The 18,000-nt window shown below is 42.9% G+C and overlaps 1 protein-coding gene across 1 annotated transcript; it reads left to right on the top strand.

Moving 5' to 3' along the window:
• Positions 1 to 14,381: 14,381 nt before the first annotated feature.
• trim35-14 (tripartite motif containing 35-14) lies at positions 14,382 to 17,438 on the top strand. The gene is made up of 7 exons (XM_070928651.1): positions 14,382 to 14,433; positions 14,624 to 15,069; positions 15,236 to 15,331; positions 15,433 to 15,663; positions 15,758 to 15,780; positions 15,866 to 15,984; positions 16,122 to 17,438. Exons 2-7 carry the CDS (start codon positions 14,650 to 14,652, stop codon positions 16,664 to 16,666), a joined length of 1,434 nt encoding a protein of 477 aa, XP_070784752.1. The 5' UTR covers positions 14,382 to 14,433; positions 14,624 to 14,649; the 3' UTR covers positions 16,667 to 17,438.
• The last annotated feature ends 562 nt before the right edge of the window (positions 17,439 to 18,000 follow it).

Here is an 18,000-nt window from a genome sequence, read left to right as displayed (position 1 = left end):
GGTCTCCACCAACTGGCTCTTCAGGCGCTAAATGCTCCACTATGTTCACCAGCTAGTCGCTAACGTTGCCTGTCTGTAGTTGCTGGGCAGGTAGCATACAGCAGGTTCATCAGAGCTTTTTTTTTTTTTTACTGAAAAAAGCTCCCTGCTGTGACGGAAAACTGGGTTGATGAGAGCAGCGAAAGTAACAGTAAAGTTGTGAGCCAGAAAAAAACAAAACAATGAGCTAAAAGAAGCTAAAACAGTGAGTTTGCCACTACAAGCGACCTCTTTAATATTACACAGTCATTTGATCCATTTGTCACTTTAAAATCATTGATCAAAGTCCCTTTTGATTGTGATCATTTCCTGATCAGACATACAAACTCTAACTAGACACAAGCACAACACAAACGCCTCCGTGAAGTCGATTCCCATCACGAATCTTTATGAAAGCACAACCTTTATCTGTTGATGAAGTTTATGGCTCTCATCTATTCAGCATGAGGTAATGAACGGTATCCCATTATGCCCATTTAATTTCACAAGAAGCTCAGTTTCATTAATAAAGCATAAGCTCTTGGTTGAATATTAATATTTATATGCCTGCGCCCTAGCTAATAAAAGTAAAGAGAGTTTTACTTTCCTAAGACCATCCTCTGCATTCCCTGTGGAATACGATCGGCATGTTTTATTTTTCTGTTGTTGTTGAACGGCTAGCAACTTCAGGCGAGACTTTTTCCACATTTTCATTATAATGCAATGTAAGAAGCAAAGACTCACCTCTAATGCTTCTAAGGCTGCGGCTGCATTTGTTATTCAGGCCTTAACGCAGCATTTAATCTCCATTTAAAATGCATTTAATGCTAATTAGGTACTCATCATACACTTCTAGCGTCAGCAGTGTAATGGTGGAAATGTATTGATTAACAAGATAAGACTGAAAGTGAATGAATGCTGATTTATTAGCCTGATGCTTTTGTATGATAATGTGGTTCTCCATATTGGAAACCAGTGATCCCCGGGGATCTTAAAGGATGTCAAGTTTTCAGTTACTGTTGGGTGTCAGACTGCGGAAGCTCCTAGCAGTCATACAAATGGAAATCTGATGCAGTGCAGGGTTCATTTTGCTGTGTACAATGCCTCGGAACTTTTTCAGCTGAATTTTAATGCGACTCCAACCAGACAAATCAAACATGTCTGCTACTATACTCATGTATAACCATGTCAGTGAAAGCCCCTGTCCTGGCCGTCCTGTTTGAACACTGCGGAACTTAATTTATGACTGACAATTAATCTGAAGGAGCCAACACACTCCAGCGTGGCCGGCGGAGCGTGACAGCGTTGGCGAAAACAGCTCTCGCCCGATTCGTCTCCCAGCCAACAGTCTGGCCCCGTCGCCCAGCGTTTATCTGCCTCCATGCGCTTCCCCCCAAAAACTCATTAATCTCTAATGGCTTAATTCTGTGTTCCCAGTATGGCCTGCGTATGTTCTCATTAATGGCTTTTCAATCTTATGCTATAGAGCAAAAGCAAGATTATAAAATGGCTTTTTCTTAAAAAAAAAAAAAAGAAAAAAGGATTAGATTGGAAATAGAAAATGTACGTGATCCCTCTTGTAGTTATTTGATGGCGAGCGCTGCAGATAATCGAGTATGAGATCTGGTAGGAGGGATGATGACAGAAAATGAAAATGCATAAAAGCTTCAAGCAAGTCATAGTTCAAACAAAAATGACGAACTTGTGAAAGACACTGAAAGACACTGGACGAACTAAGTTTATGGAGGGCAAGTAGTTCGTCAGTAATTATGACAAATATCCACAGCTGGAAGGAAAAACAAACTTCTGTCATATCTGAGCGATGTTGGATCTCTTATTATATCTCCATATTTGCTAAATGAGTAGATTCAAAACCTCAACGTGAGCTAATCAAATGCCAAAAAGGATGGCCCAGAAGTCGGTCCGCCTTAAAAAACTTCAAAAAGACAGTACACGTTGTTCTGTTTTGTTCTTAACTGTTGTTGGGATTATGGATTCTCACTCTCACCTTTGGGTATTTTACTCTGTGGTGAAATAAACACAGCCTTCCATATTTCACTCTTTTCTTTTCTGAAGATAAAATACATTCCTCCTGATTTCCGGGGTCTCAAAGACAAGTCAACAATTGAAACTTTTAGTTGTCAAAACAACAAGAAAGTGTGCACTTGAATGCAACTCTCATGCCTGGTACACAATAGCTCTGAGGCCAATTAGTGAGGGAATTGTTGTGAGAAAAAAAAAAAAACTACAGAGACAGAATGAGGGTCGGCGTGAGAGAGGTGAGAAAAACTTCATCTTGCCCAGTTCTGTAAAAGTAACTTTGTGTCGTCATCCGAAAAAACACAGAGCTCTGTACTTGTGCTCGAAGCGTCTCGGTGTTCCCGGCAGTCACCTTTAACAACAGGATTAGTGCCAAGCTGAGTAGCAAAAAAAAGGCAGGGGACGGGAGGATAAAAACTGCCTGGGATCACTGCTATCAGTGATGGAGCCTGAACCCCTGAGGGAGCACTCGTCTTTCTGTTTGATTTGTTCTCTGTCATCTAGTCTGTAGCCAGTGGGCTGGGGGCTGTTTGCTTGGCACCGCGCAGCCCTTTTATCTGCCGATTGACAGGAAGAAGGGAGGGAAATAGCTTCTGTGACCAAACGCTGAACCTTCCTCCTCCACCTCCTCCGAGGGAATGCTGAAGGAAACCGGCATTGACCCGAGGTCATCAGCCTCCGTCGCCACATACCTGATGTTCGTGACGCCTGTGTGATGATGGGGGTTCTTTGTGTCGACGCTTCTGTGTGATGCAACTTATGCTCTGACCGTCGCTTTGCCTCAGCATGCTTTACAAAGATGACCTATCTGTGGTATTTAAGTGAATTTAGATAGAAGTCAATACCCTCATAATAAAACACCTCTGTCTCACTCTAGCTGATCACCAGTTGTCAGTGTTTGGAAGGGCCTGCAGTCCCAATCGATGAGAAAATAAATTACTGCTGGCAACTTCGCCAGAGGGCTGAGGAGAGAGGTTGAGCCACAGCTGCTATTCAACCATAGTCGGCCCTCTTTCCCCCCTTTCCAAAGAAAAGATTGAGAAATACTTTCAGTAATGAGACAGCGTCTGGGTGATAGGGACCATATGCACCAAGTGATGGGTTTGTCTCGATTTTTTGACTCTCTCTTCTTCGGGGGATTTTGCGAGACAGCTAAAGTGTTTGTGATTGGCACCGGGCCCCTCGGCCTCATTTCTCCAAGTTGCGAGCTTCTCTGCGAGTCGGCCAGGCGTGTAAACACACATCAGCTTAGCGGCCGCTGGTCCTGCCCTTTGCAGATGCTCACTGTCGTTCCAGGAGGTGGTAAGGTAAATAAAAGTCCATCTGACAACACAGCTCGGACCATCTGCAATCAGCGCTCTGTAGACCGCAGGGCTACTCACACTATCGCACTCGTGCTGCTGTCAATAATGTACACGTGAAGTACATTATTGAAAGCAAAGACAGCAGGGGATTGTAGCAAGCTATCAGTCTTTTAATCAAACTTGAGGATTCCCTCCAGTCTACTGGCAATATTTGATTTGCAAAGTTTTCAAATGTCAATTTATTCCCTTCGGTCAAAAACATGTAATCAGTCTTGATTAACGTGACTCACTTGTTTGTAAATAAGAGGCACATTAATCAACTTAGACTAAGACTAAGACTTGATGCTGACAGGAAGCTCACATGAATGTCCAGCTCAGATTACAGACAAGACTCTGTTTAAATAGGGACTTCACTTTGATCACGATACTCTCGGCTCATTCTGATTAACATCCATTTTTAATGAATCCACATGCAGCAGCCGCGATGGGAATGTGCTTCAGCAGAGAACAGTTTGTCATGGAAGTAAATGGACGTTTCTGCAGAGATAAAGCGTATGGATTAGCCTTTGCATTGCAGTGCCTCGGTTTTCATCTATCACAGAGGTATGCCAATGCTGCATTCTCATTAGCAAGCATTAAATGTGGTGCATTACAATGCAGCCTCCCAAATGGTCTCCATTACGGTAATTATGAAAGAGGGTTTGAAAATATAACTACAAAAGCAGCATCTTTTATACACTTTTAATTTTCCCTAAAACGTATCTGAAAGCCTTTAACTTTATTCTAGCTTGCATCAGGCGTATGAATATTGATCACAGCATTAAAAATGAACCATTTCCAGCCATTTGCATTCACAAGTTACATTCATGACTGGCACCATGTGGAAAATCATCCAAGCAAAGCAGCTGCAGTGATGTGTGTTTCATTTGTGCTTTATTTGGGTCAATTTCGGCCAAGCAGACGGAGCAGAGCGCCAGCCACATCGATGTCTGTATTAGCGTCCCCTGGCATACAGATGAGAACGTGTCTGGTCTGAGAGGAGCTCTGTGATTTCCACTTAATGAGGTTGAGAATAGCCCCAGTCCGAGCAGGTAAGGCCAGACTGCGTTGACCTTTAACACCCCGTAACCATCAGTCACAAGAGCCCGACAGATTGCAAACAACTGACCGAAGCGATGGCTAGATCGTACATATCTGAGAGGACATCAGAGTGAAGTCACTTCTCAGTTAATCTCTATCTAGCTATCCAGCTATTCATCTATACATATAACTGAGGAAAGGGGCTTTTTATTGCTTATGAATTCAACCTCATTAGTAAGAGAAAGACTCGGTTATCTCTTCAAAAGTTACACATTCCTGCTTTAAGCTAATCTTCATACACATTTGTGTGTCTGTTTTGATGTAATACTACCTATGTAGCTTATGGTGTCTCTGTCCCTCTCACAGCTACGACTCCTGTGGCCTTAAATCCAATATCCACTCCACCTGTCCGCCGGCATCATGATAATGAGTCTTTACAAGCCGCGTTTACAACAGGCTCCCTCAATGTGCGCCTGAAAACACTAACATTCATTCCCCCCCGAATGGTGCCACCAAGATTTTAAAAGATTCTTTTTCTCTATATATTTATGGTCCATTTCTGCTAAATGTGTTGTGAAACATACTATCTGAAAGCCACAAACAGGTTTGATCGATAACACTATTCCACGTAACTGCATGGTTATGGCCAAACACTCAATAAGGCATGACCTTCACCGAGGGCACGGTGTGGTCAGGGAGGGAACACCAACAAAACAATTATCTCAGCTCGTTTCCCCTACTGCTCACCCACCATACATCATTGTTTTATCAAAATAGAATAGGCCCGACTGTATACAGGCACCGTGAACTCTGCCCACGGATCGATGGCTGATTATAGCTCCTGCTGTGGTTTAAGCACGTTTCATCACAAGCCAAGTCCAGTCATACAGCAGCATGAGTCAATACAAACGGTTGCCATATTAAAGGCCACGTTATAGCCATTATATTAATGTAGTGGAGGCTTAAGTCTGAGTTATTGTCCCTCTTTCATATGAGCCTAAAACAATGTAAAAGAAAAGCTGTTGTGAGTGCTGATATTTTGAGGAAACAAACGCAGCTCGGAGCAGAGGAGCCTCCTTCAACTAGATGTGACATTCATTAGATTTAGGCCATCGCAAAAGTTATTAATATTTGAAAAAAAAATAGAAGGACCACAACAAAGACTTCAAACATGGCATTGTTCTGACTCGCCCACTCTAAACCTGTGATTTTTCAAGTCGGGAACTCAGCCAAGCTTCAGGATAGTCTCATTATGCAATTGCTATCATCAAATGCACTCAGTCGGGGCTTCACTTGAAGAGTTTGCTGTGTCTCCTCTTCTTGAAAGGAACCGCAGTGATAAAATGAAAGTCTCTTATCAGTTTCTCCACTCGTTCCACAATCTCCAATTTTCTAGACTCATTTTTTTTCCCCCTGCTGTCATAAGCATATTAAAACATGTCAAGACATAAAAATCATTAGCCCTTGCAGCCTGACATTTAAATGCAGCCAATTCTCTGAGTCATCTGGGGACGCCGTCCTCCTCTTGTAGAAATGTCAGACTAATAAGGTACAAACAGCCATCGTAATCCAATTCAGTGTACATCTTTAAGCATAAGATGCAATCAATGTAGTCAGGCCTCTGGTATCCCAGCAACATGTCTGTGCCTCACTTCCCGAGCTTCTAAATCTTTTGTGCTAACCTATACATAAGGGAGTAGGAGGGGACAGGCTGGTTACTGGGAGGAATGTGTGTTCATTTCTGCCCAGCAGCCTCTGTGAACAAGATGTTGATGTTCAAAGGACTAGCACATTTATAAAACTCAGTCATTTTAACGGGTCATGACCAGAGAATATGTCAGTGCGTACTTCCTCTGACATTCACACTAATACTGATGCAACCCAGGCTTGAGCAAAATAGCATTTCTAAGGATATCAACTGCCAATTGTTTGTGTATTTTCATCTCCTTTTGGGCCAAAGATTAGTCCAGTCCAAATTAAAAGGAAGTTTTTAAAGGCCAATAAACATCCAGGATACATGGGCAGGTAGACCTTCATTTACAGGACAATAAGACTATTATCATTATAAGATAACATAACATAAAAAATTACAAACAGTTACGCGCATGTGCTGGAGGGCAATATGAATCCAGCAGGAGTATGGCGGACTCCGCCACAGACCACTGTATGGAGATGATGACTCTTGACCTGGACTTAGACCTACTATTAGTATGAACTGGGCTCTTGGGAGACTAGCCTAGACTAGCCTTTTGGCTTAGAGATATCTCAATAAATACACAAGCAAACAAACCAAGAAATTGCTCATACATTCTTGGCTATATAATATATTTCAAAAACACCCTATGGGATGATACACTGACTCCCGCAAATGATAAACAAATCCATTCACTTTTGTATAAGAGCATAAAGCTCAACACATCAAGTGAAAGAATGTAAAATTTGAAGAAAAAGGAAACGTGAACAGTGATGCAGTCCCATAGAAAACGCCAACATCGTGCTATTGAGCTCTCACAGTAGCTCAATGATTTCAGCTGAGGACAAAGGGTTGCTAGGATAAAGTGGAGCAATGCGAGGTGAGATATGATGACAGGCGAGATGTGGGTGGTGGTGTTGCTGGTAGCAGCTGTAGCCTTAATGGCAGTGCTGTGCTTCTGCTTCTGTATCAGTCTGTGTGTGTGTGTGTGTCTATGTGTGTGTTGTACATACTGTAGTAAGGACCTTTGCAGTGCTGCTGACTGCCCAGATTACAGGATTACTGCCGTTGCGGACTGTTCGACACCTTTAAGTCAGGCTAGAGCTCCAATCCTTTTTCTTGCAGTGGGGATTTATATCATTCATATCCTCCCTGCAGCTAAGATAAAAAAAAATATTAATATAATCTCGCAGAATTGTCACTGGTTGAAATCATTCTGATGTGTGCAGCCCCAGGAATGTTAATTAATGCTGAGGTCCCAAAAAGTCCTATCAGGAAAAGCAGGGCAAATATTTGAACCAGCGTAGGTGTGTTTGATTTACCTACCTAGACACACAGCCTCAAACAGATAACCCTCATGTATCTTTAAAGTGGGCTTTGTATTGTGCTGCTGTTTCGTCCAGGTCATGGCTATCAGGTCATTTATCAAGCGAATTATGTGCATCACACACTCTTGGATGTGTTGTCCCGTGCTTTTATCACTCCCAGAAGGAACACATACTGACGCACACTGTGACACACACACGTGCACACACATAGAGGACTTGTAGCGGTCAATGGGGTATCGTGCAGCTCCACCCAGCAATCCATATCTTATATTTTCCCCAACATAGAGCCATCGAGGGCGGGGTTATTTGTCTCCCAGATCAGCTCTTAATGTGCACTATCACGTGACTGAGGCCCTTTGGGTGTCATACTGGTGGAGCAAGCACATCCATCTGAGCCCTAAAGAGACCCGTTCTTCCCATCGGTAGATGAAATGAAGGGAAGCCCGGGGGCCAATTTGTTCCTGGAGAACAAAATCACATATAGGCTTTTGCTCTAGACCTTAAAGTGGATTTTGATACACCGGATAAGGTCCGCCATGATGCAGGTGATGATCACATTTAGCCGAAGTGCTCTGTGGGCTTCGAGCTCAATAATGTCGCTCTGCCCCCTTCACCAGTTAGATCCCTGGCTTCAGCCCCGCAGCCTATCTTGTCATGCCACAGCTGATTTGACACATCGATGGTGACAGGCGACTCTGGCCTGAACTGAGCCAAATGACCCACATAGAGTTGGTCAATGCATGGTCCTCCTGGTCCTGCAACAGCCCCATGGAGCCATAAACAAGATCCAACTTGCAAGTTTACTATTTGATCTGTCTGAGATCCATTTTTTTTATGAATCTTACAGGAATGAGACCAATTCCATTAATATCCCACTTCTCCTATTCAACTTGACATGGAGGGGGAAAAAAGAAAATAACACGTAACTCAATTCCAGCAGGAAATGATTGTGAGCAATTCCCAGACACGGGTACCATTTCCTGACACTCTCTATACCATTTTCGATAGCAGAGGAGTGAAAAAACCTAATAAAGATTTGGGTCATCACAGACAGCAGATTCATCCGGCTAAAACAAAATTGTCATCACTCTGCTTTGCTGAGCTAGAGCTTAAAGGGAAGGGAGGAAGCCAGGAGGGGAAATGGGTTAGCAAAGAGATAGAGAGAGCAGCTGTGTTGTGGTGTATTGCGCTGTCCCTGTCAGGCCGGGCTTATTGAATTGATGTCACTCCTTTAAACTCCAGTGGGTTGGGTCGCAGTGTGCAGGTGTGTGTGTGTGTGTGTGTGTGTGTGTGAGTGAAGGAGAGAGGGAGGGAAATACTGATAACTGTGGTTTTCCTGTGAATCTGGAGGGCCTGGCGACCTTCCAGAGACACAAGGAGGTTTCTGAGCCTCAGGCTTTCCAGCAGCCTCTCCAATAAGATCGAGTTTACCTCCAATTCAGTTCACATTTGTGTTTATAGAAATGTTGGGGTGTTTATGTGTAGGCATGCACGTTCATGTGTGGGGGTGTGTGAGCAACACGCACAAAGTGTGTTGTTTCCAGCAACCCCTCCCACACACCTCCAAATACACACTAAAAATAGCTGGCAGGGAAAAGACCTAAACTCTGTTACTCTGATTTTTTTTTTTAGATTTTTTTTACTACATCACACATGCCTCGCAGTGTCCTTGTGAGATTGCTGTCAAAAGTTTCACAGCCATTACCAAGGGGAAAAATCAATATGTGACCAAAACAAGGTACCTGGTCTTGGGTGAGAGTGCCTTGTGAGCTTTAGTGAAATTGTGCATTTAATCCAATTTATATGGAGCACTCAATTCATGTGTGAAAGAAGAGACGAAATGAAAGCATCCTCTTATGAAATGGATGTGCCGTAGTATTTCCCTTCGACGACGATGGAGCTCGCTGCTCGAGTCACGATGTGAAGAGCATGAAAATGATTTGCCAATGCGTCACAAGTATTTGAATCTGAAAAGATCAAATATTGATACGGCAGAAAGAGTAATTCAGTTCTGGTGCCCTGGTCTCTCTCTCTTTCTCTTGTCTCTCGGGTAACAATTACAATTATGACTAAACTAGGAGATTAATGTCATAATGTCTTCTCCACACTGCGCACTGACTCAGCTGCTGCCTACTGTCTGTAATCTTTTTTACTGCAGCAATTTCAACATTCAGGGGAAAGTTATTATCTATCAAATATTACTGAGTTCAAGTATGGTCATAGTCAAAAGGCACAGCAGGACACTTGCGTGGTAAATTAGAATCTTTCAAAATGGGACACACTGAGGCACAATGCAGCTAAACGCAAACGTGCAACTTGATATACCGCAAATGTTGACGTGTGACTGAATCAGATGTGAATATTGGAGGTAGCGCAATTGCAAATAAAGTCAAATTTGTGATGCGAATGGATGCAAATTCACCCTAGGAGGTGAGAACTGAGGCACAGACGTATAAGTTGGTATAACTTGAACAAAAACATTGCACTCAGTCAGGCTTCATGACCTCAAAACGTGCATGTGTGGATACAAGAGGAAAAGGAGAGAGGTCTGGAGGACAATAACTGAAAGGACTTGAGTTTAAATTAGTCAGCTGTCACACAAACAGCATGGACGTACTCTGCGCTCACACGGTCGATGCTATACAGCCATTGTCTTCTCTCTTGGTTTTGGTTTTACTGCCCACAAACGTACTGTATTTTCTCCGTCTCAACACTCTCATCAGCCACAGCAGACAACAAACCTGACAGACAATGTTAGCGACTGAATAACCACAGAGGAGCATTTAGCAGCTCAGGAGCTGGTGGAGAGTGAATGTCCACCCTATAAATTAAAAAGGTAATAATATGTTGGTGTTTTGTTTACAGTTTGTTTCCGCTGCCCCCAAGAGGCCAGAAAATGTAATTAATGCTGGTTTAACTGCAGTTACTTAATTCATTGACTATTTAAAAAGCCATTAGTCACAACTTATAAACCCTTTTATAAAGTGTGCATAATTAGAAAGTGAGATAAAGGATGTTTTGCCATTTTCGTTACAGAAAACTTAACAGGTGTTGTGTAAGCAGTAATGCCAGTAATGAAGTGGAGGGGACACTGGGGTGAACTGCCTGCCAACACCATCAATCCATACAATAAAATCTCTCTCTCTCTATGTCTCTTTCTTTATCTCTCTCTCAGCCCTCCTTACGTTCCTTCCTCTTACGGTCCCCCATAATTCACTGGCTTCAGTTCCCTTTTTACTGTCCAGCTTTACTGCGTAGCACAGCAGAGAAATAGACTATTGACTTTTTGTCACATATTTGCAAATAGGCTTGTACAAGGGTGAAATAAATATGAAAGTGTTACGCTTCGCTGATAATGTTTTTAATGCACCTTCTCAGCCGCAGTCCTTAGTATTTACCTCAACCTAAAAAGAAGGAGCTCCATCCACAGGCGGCATTTGTAGTTCAGCTCCAACAAACTGATGTCTGAGTGTCCCTGATGCTCTCGGTAAAGTATCAGGCGGTGACACGGGTCTGACTGGGGTTGCCTTCGCTGTGTGTTTGCCTGCCTGTCCTCATTAGATGCTGAGAGATTGACACAGCCCCCCACCCCCACCCTCTTTCCCCTTCCCCTTCAGCCCAGATGAAGCTCTGTGAACACTAGCAGGGTGTGAGCAATAATGAATCACTATTAGCCTGGGTCACACTGGCTGACAGCCAATTTACAGGGTAGGAGAGGCTGCAGACAGTGGCATCCAGGTAAACGTGAGCGTTTACCAGCTTTATCCTGGTAGAACAGGTAATTACACCTATGGTAAGGTGAGGATAAGACAGATTATATCTTATCTCCTGACATTTGTCTGTTTACCTAAATTCATTATGATGCAAAGTAAGAAAGGACACCTCTGCATGAGTGCTGTGGCTTAAGTTCAGTATCTTTTGGCGCTTTAGCTGACTTTGCCATAAGTGGGTACATTCTGACATCTAGTGGTGGAAAATAATTACAACATCAGGGAAACGTCGACTGGTTTCATGTCATTATAAAGGTGCTGTCAGATTTTATTGTCCAAGGCGTCATGTGATTAGAAAGAAAGAAATGAAGTGAGAAGCAAACGTCAGAAGTGACAAATACTCCATGTTTGGAGAAGCACTTAATGTACATACTGTATGCTTGTGAGACTGGGACATACGCTGAGAAAGACATATATTTACTTGACATGTGGTTCATAAAGAGTTAAGCAGTGTGAGCACGATAACAAGTCCATTTTATAACACACAATGTCACTAAGCACTGAACCCTTTGGTCATAATCATACCATAATTACAGCGCGTAATAATGCATGTGATAAATGCATTGATGTCTGATGTAAATTACTGAATGAACAGTGAAAGGCTTGCAAAGACATGACAGTGCGTTTACGATGTCCTACACTCAACATCAACAAAGTAAACGCTTTATTGGCCAACTGAAGCGGAGCTCAGCTCGCCTTAAAAAACACTCTGAGTCATTCCAGGAAGTGAAGAAATTAACAACCAGAGCATCTGCTGGAAACTCAAAACCTCCTTTATGGATGACAAACAGGCCATCTGCGATGCCAGTCTCATATCAAAAAAGCAAAGAGGGCATAAGTGCCATCAACTGAAGAAAATGAAGCTCGATTAAAAGTAACTTTTGGAAAAGCTGACTTCATGCTCTCGTTCTTCTTGAAGGTGACAGGCTCTCCAAGTGCAGACTACTCCATCAGTCAGGGGTAAGACTGCAAGTTCTCATTCCAATCAGTCAGTAAAATCACCTTCTGCAGCTCTGGGTCAAAATGAAAACTCTCAAGTCTTGGTGGCATACCAAAAAGTGACAGCGACAGATTGGATTCTTTTTTGTCTCCGCGTCAACGTCCTGTCAGTTCCTTTCAAGTTCTTGCTCCTTACATGTTCTCCAGCTGCCCTGGGGGAGCTGAATTAGACAGCTAAAAATTTAATATACCATATAACTAATGAACTATTAGATTATTGCATGAATAAAACAGCCAATAAATGACGCATAAATATTAATATTGTAATTAAATGTCATGTAAATAAAAAAAAACTAAAGATGAAATGCAGTAAATATTGAAAAAGCATGTTTTCATAAGGTCCATTCTATATTCTACAAACAACAATTATAGGATAATGCTAAATGTAAAGCCAGTACTATCATTAGCTAGCATTAGCCACCATAAGCTACTGGTCATACCAGACCAAGTGAGGCTGTAGCAGCAAAACCCATCAGTGTATTGAAGTGAGAAATGGTGTGTTGTGTTTCATTTGTAAGAGGAAGAATGTGTTATTTATTCTCTTAGCATACCACATCCACACAATACATTTAGACAGTGACTCATGCCACAAATATATACTGAAGTCCTGACTTTAAATGCAAAGTTGGCGGGAGGATCCCTGGATGTGATGACTTCCTGAAAGTGTTTTGTTTCTTTCCGAAACATTCCCTACACCTCAAGTGATTATAGTGCTGACCTGGCGAGGTGTCCAAGGCTCTAATCAGACACCAGAGGGGGGACAATAGGGCCAAACACAGCTTGTTATCAGGCCTCAACCCTCTGATGATCGAAAGCTCCTGACGAAGAACTTCCACACAATCAAAAGACGTTCCTGCCACATGCAGTTCGTCTAGTTACAATCACAGAGGCCGTGTGGAGGCTGTAGGTGGGTACCACTGGACTCCAAGTGGACAGAATGAAACCTATGATAAATAGAGTCTGCACACTGATGCGAAGTTGTACAACACATTTATCAAGGAGCAAGAACCCCAGAGAGCAGACTCTATTTCTCTCTGTCTATGTGTTGTTATAGAAATCGCAGCAAATACATGAACGGCTTTCTGGACAGTTACAGCATACTGTGTGATAAAAGAGGATGGAAAGAAATCTGATAAATGCCTGAGTGTGACTAAGGACTCTACCTCCACAACACACTTATTAAATGATTAATCCACCGACAAGTTTTATTTTTAGCATTTTAATACAAATCTAATGATCTAAGCATAAACTGGAAAGCAGCATGGTGCAAACTGCTGTGTTTTGATGTTAAATTAAAGATGAAAATACCAAATGAGTGTTATCACCCGCATAACAAGCAAAAGGTTTATTACAAATTACATTGCCCATTCGACTACATAATAGGTTTAGCAGTTGGCATTAGTTGAACACTGAAGAGAAACCTTTTGCTGGACTTTGCCACTAGATGGCATCTTATGCTGAGACCTGTTTTTAGGGCTCAATAAAACCATCATGGAGACATGTAAGACCGGGCTGCAGTTTTGGACCAAAGTGCCACACCCTACCTGATTATCCTATATCTCATAATGGACATGTTTTTATTTTAACTTTAGCTGTATTGCATTATTTAGTTTTCAGATTTCATATTTATACTTTCATTTGTTTAATCTGAGCTTTGAGTTTGAATTTGAGCATGGAGATAATGCTTTCATTATTAGTGAGTGTGGATTATGAATCTTACTTAAACCAGTTTAGACCAGTGGTTCTCAACCTTGTTGGCTTGCGGACCCTTAAACTGAAGCAGTGTGAAGCAGCACTTGTACTTGTACCCTCATGACAAATGTTTCATTTCAGCTAAATAATGATTTTTTTTTTCTCTTCCTCGATTATTTCTTTTGAAGGCTTGTTAGAGCCCTGGAGAGGTGAAAGTCTGCAGCGTTTCATAAGAAAAACGCAAAGATTTGAAACAATAATATAAATCATAAAAAACAACAGTAATGTTTTTTCTTTTTTTGTCTTTTTAATCGTCTGGAAACCCCTCCGATGTTTCTCCCTGGGGAACCAGTGACTGAGACTGTAACTAAGATGTTAGGGTCAGTTAAGGGTTAAAAATGCCTGCTCTGCCTCTGACACTCCGCCTCCTCTGGGTGACTCAACATAACAGGAAGCAGGAAGTGCTCGCGTCTAAGCACGTATATCTGTCACAGGACTTTGGTTGTCAGGTATGTTTGGCTCTAACTCTTCTTGTGGAACTGATGGTTATTCAGTTTGCACTTAAAGGCTTTAAAGACTGATCTGTGGTCAGCGGTCTGCAGAGGGTGAAGTAAATAGACAACAAAGCCAGTGCTTGTGGGTATAAACACTCCCTGTGCTTGATCGGTGCCTGCACCTTTGGCCTACTTTCACTTTCAGAGTAAAACAGGAGTGCTGAAGTCAGAATGGCAGGCAGGCTCTCGCTCCCCGAGGTCGACCTCTCCTGTCCCATATGCTGCGAAATCTTCAGAGAGCCGGTGGTCCTCAAGTGCAGCCACAGCTTCTGTGCACCCTGTCTGCAGCAGTACTGGACTCGTGGACAGAGCCGGGACTGCCCTCTGTGCAGAACCCGGTCTCTGGATGACCCCGTACCCAGCCTCACCCTGAAGAACCTGTGTGAGTCTTACATCCAGGAGAGTGAGGGTCTGGAGGACAAGGCGGGAGAGCTGTACTGTGATCCGGGGGAGATGTGCCCCCTTCACGGGGAGAAGCTCAAGCTTTTTTGCCTGTCGGACAAGGAGCCCATCTGTGTGGTTTGCCACACCTCGAGGAGGCACAAACAGCATGATTGTTGCCCTGTCAGCGAGGCTGTCGTAGATGTGAAGGTAAATATTTACGAAGGTGGAATAATGATATGCTTGTCCTCGGGGCTGTCTCTCTAACTTCCCTGAATAGCTGAGTTCAAGGATGTTAGCAGCTTAAACTTTTAGAGGTTAATCTGTTTCTTCTCAACAGGCCTTCAAATAAATTTTCTCTTAATTATCTACTCAGGAGAAAATTAAGTCAGCCCTCAGCTCTTTGCAAGAAAAGAGGGATGCTTTTGACAAAATGAAGAAAAACTATGAGGACACTGTGGCACACATTCAGGTGTAGTGTGATTCTGAAATTTCTCCGACTGAAATCCCACTATATATAGAGGTCATGCGGCCATTTCCAAGCCATGCTCACGCTATTTTTTTTTATTCCAGGTCCAGGCTCGATTTGTGGAAAGGCGAACCCGTGAGGAGTTTGAGAAGCTTCACACTTTCCTGCAGGCCGAGGAGGAGGCCAGGATGGAGGCGCTGAAGGCGGAGGAAGAGCAGAAGAGTCGGGCGATGATGCAGAAGATCGAAGAAATCACCAGAGATATAACGTCTGTGTCTGAATCTATCCGGGATTTAGAGGAGGAGATAGCTTTGGAGGGCATCTCCGTCCTTCATGTAAGTTTGTAAACGTTTGAATAAATGCATGGACGCCTGTATATAAATATGTCTTTTTAATTTTTGAGTGAATTTGCCTCTTTTTTTTTTTCAGAAATGCAAGAGGACATTGGCAAGGTGAACAAAGCTTTTATCTTTTAAACTTTTATTTTCTTTGCTTTCATAACAAGATACATGAACTGCTTAATTGTACCCCCTGCAGAGCTAACTGCCCCATCGAAGATCCAGGTATGGCGAACGGAGAACTCCTAGATGTGGCCAAATATGTGGGCTCTCTGACATTCCATGTGTGGGAGAAGATGCGTAAAATCGTCAAATACAGTGAGTACACGCTCTAGCTTTATTCTTGAAACCTTCAGATGCAGTTTCACTTGCTTCATGTATTCCTGAAGGGGGACAAAAGGTTGTGATGCTGAATGTTCCCGGAGACAGCTGACAATCTGCCATGTTTCCTTCAGCCCCAGTGACTCTGGACCCCAACACTGCTGCCCCGTGGCTGGTCCTGTCAGACGACCTCACCAGCGTCCGTGACAGTGATGAGAAGCAGAAGCTGCCCGACAACCCGGAGAGGTACGACCCCGACACCGGTGTGCTGGGCAGCGAGGGCCTCACCTCAGGCAAGCGCGCCTGGGACGTCAGTGTGGGAGGTAACACAGCGTGGGTTGTCGGCGTGGCTAAAGAATCTGTCCAGAAGAAGGAGAAAGTGTCTTCAGTGCTGAAGAACGGCTACCTGTGTGTGTACTTCTACCACAAAATGTACTTTGCAGGTACCTCTCCTTTGACAAGGCTTAACTTGAAGAGGAACCCCCAAAGGATCAGAGTGCTGCTGGACTGTGACAAGGGCAGAGTGTCTTTCTACGATGGACAAGACAACACACACATCTACACCTTCAAGCACGCCATCACTGAGACAGTCTTTCCTTACTTCTGGGTGGGCTGTCAGCAGAGTCCTTTGACCGTAGAACCACTGGAGGTTTCTGTGAAAGCTGTCGAGTACTGTTGAAAGTACATTTCCACTTCACAACTTTTTAGTTTCTTCAGCACAAATGGGATGGGAGCTTTTTTTTTTTTTTATTTCACGTAGTATGCGGAGAGCTGCATAACAATAATCAAGCTGCATAATTAAGGCACACTCTTTCCTGGTTACACACGTGTCCTTCAACCTTTTCCAGTGTAAAACACGATGAATACTTTGTCCGAACACTTGCTTACGTCACTTTGATCTCTGCACTTTGAACAACTGTCTGAGTTGTGGAAAAACAGCATGATGTGTGTTTTAAACTGGTGCAGTGTAGCCTGAAAACATGAATTAATACGGCTGTTTGATGGATCAAAGTTTGTCAAATGATTCTGAATTTGCATGTCAGACTCTAAATGCTGGTAGCTTGAAGCCAAGTTTTGTTAATAACTTCAGATACACGGCACTATAACGCTAAACATGCTTTATGTGCAAATACTAATGGTGGGAAGAGGGAACTGAAATGAGAGTGCTCATTTTCAAATAAATCATTTGCAAGTATCATCATGACCTCCCTTGATGTTTGTGCAAACTGTCTGTAGTCCACACCTACATGTGGGGCCTCCCCCTTCAGGGTTATGAGAGGTAATGTGAAAAAGGTCCCATGGGCAACCAATATATAAAACATTAGTACAGGGCGACACATTTGGCAGAAAATCTTGTGTATACTATATATATATACTATCTTGTGTGTACTCATAGAAAAGATGGTGTATTTAAATGTATATTCATCCATATTTATAACCTATTATATAAATTCTAGCTTGTGTAATTACTGTGAAAATACTCGTTGTTTTTTTTGTAATTATTGGTACTTTAGCAGCACTTTGATGCCCCCCCCCACCCACTGGACTTCGCAGCTCGGCACGTCCACGTTGTCTTGTGCGTTACTGAAAGCAGCTCGTGGACATTAACTTCACTGTCCATCACTGTCCTTCACTGTCCATCGCTGTCCATCACTGTCCATCACTGTCCACCACCTGCAGCTGGTTTGTGAGAAGCTGGTGACTCACCGTCTCAGGCCTCAGCAGGCGGCGGGCTCACGGTGAGGTTAGCCAGCCATCAACTAGTTTAAATTAGCTTTCAAGTCGGTTTATTAGCTAGTTGGAGCCGCGATGCTAATAGCGCTAGTGGCTAATAGCTTAGAGTGTGTTTTAAATTAAGAAGTTGTTAAGGTAAAGGATGAGCTCGCCACCAACAAAACCACTTTTCTCCTTCAAATAACAAAAAGTATTTTCATTCTGTACTTTATAACTGCATTAAGCTGCTAAATTAGTGTATTTGGGTTAAATTTATACTGAAGCCTTCCACCATGTCCT

Source organism: Enoplosus armatus, chromosome 22 (genome assembly GCF_043641665.1).
Source record: "Enoplosus armatus isolate fEnoArm2 chromosome 22, fEnoArm2.hap1, whole genome shotgun sequence".
In the NCBI taxonomy this organism is placed as follows: Eukaryota; Metazoa; Chordata; class Actinopteri; order Centrarchiformes; family Enoplosidae; genus Enoplosus; species Enoplosus armatus.
Note: the sequence above shows the minus strand (reverse complement) of the source record. Positions and strands in the feature narration are given on the sequence as shown.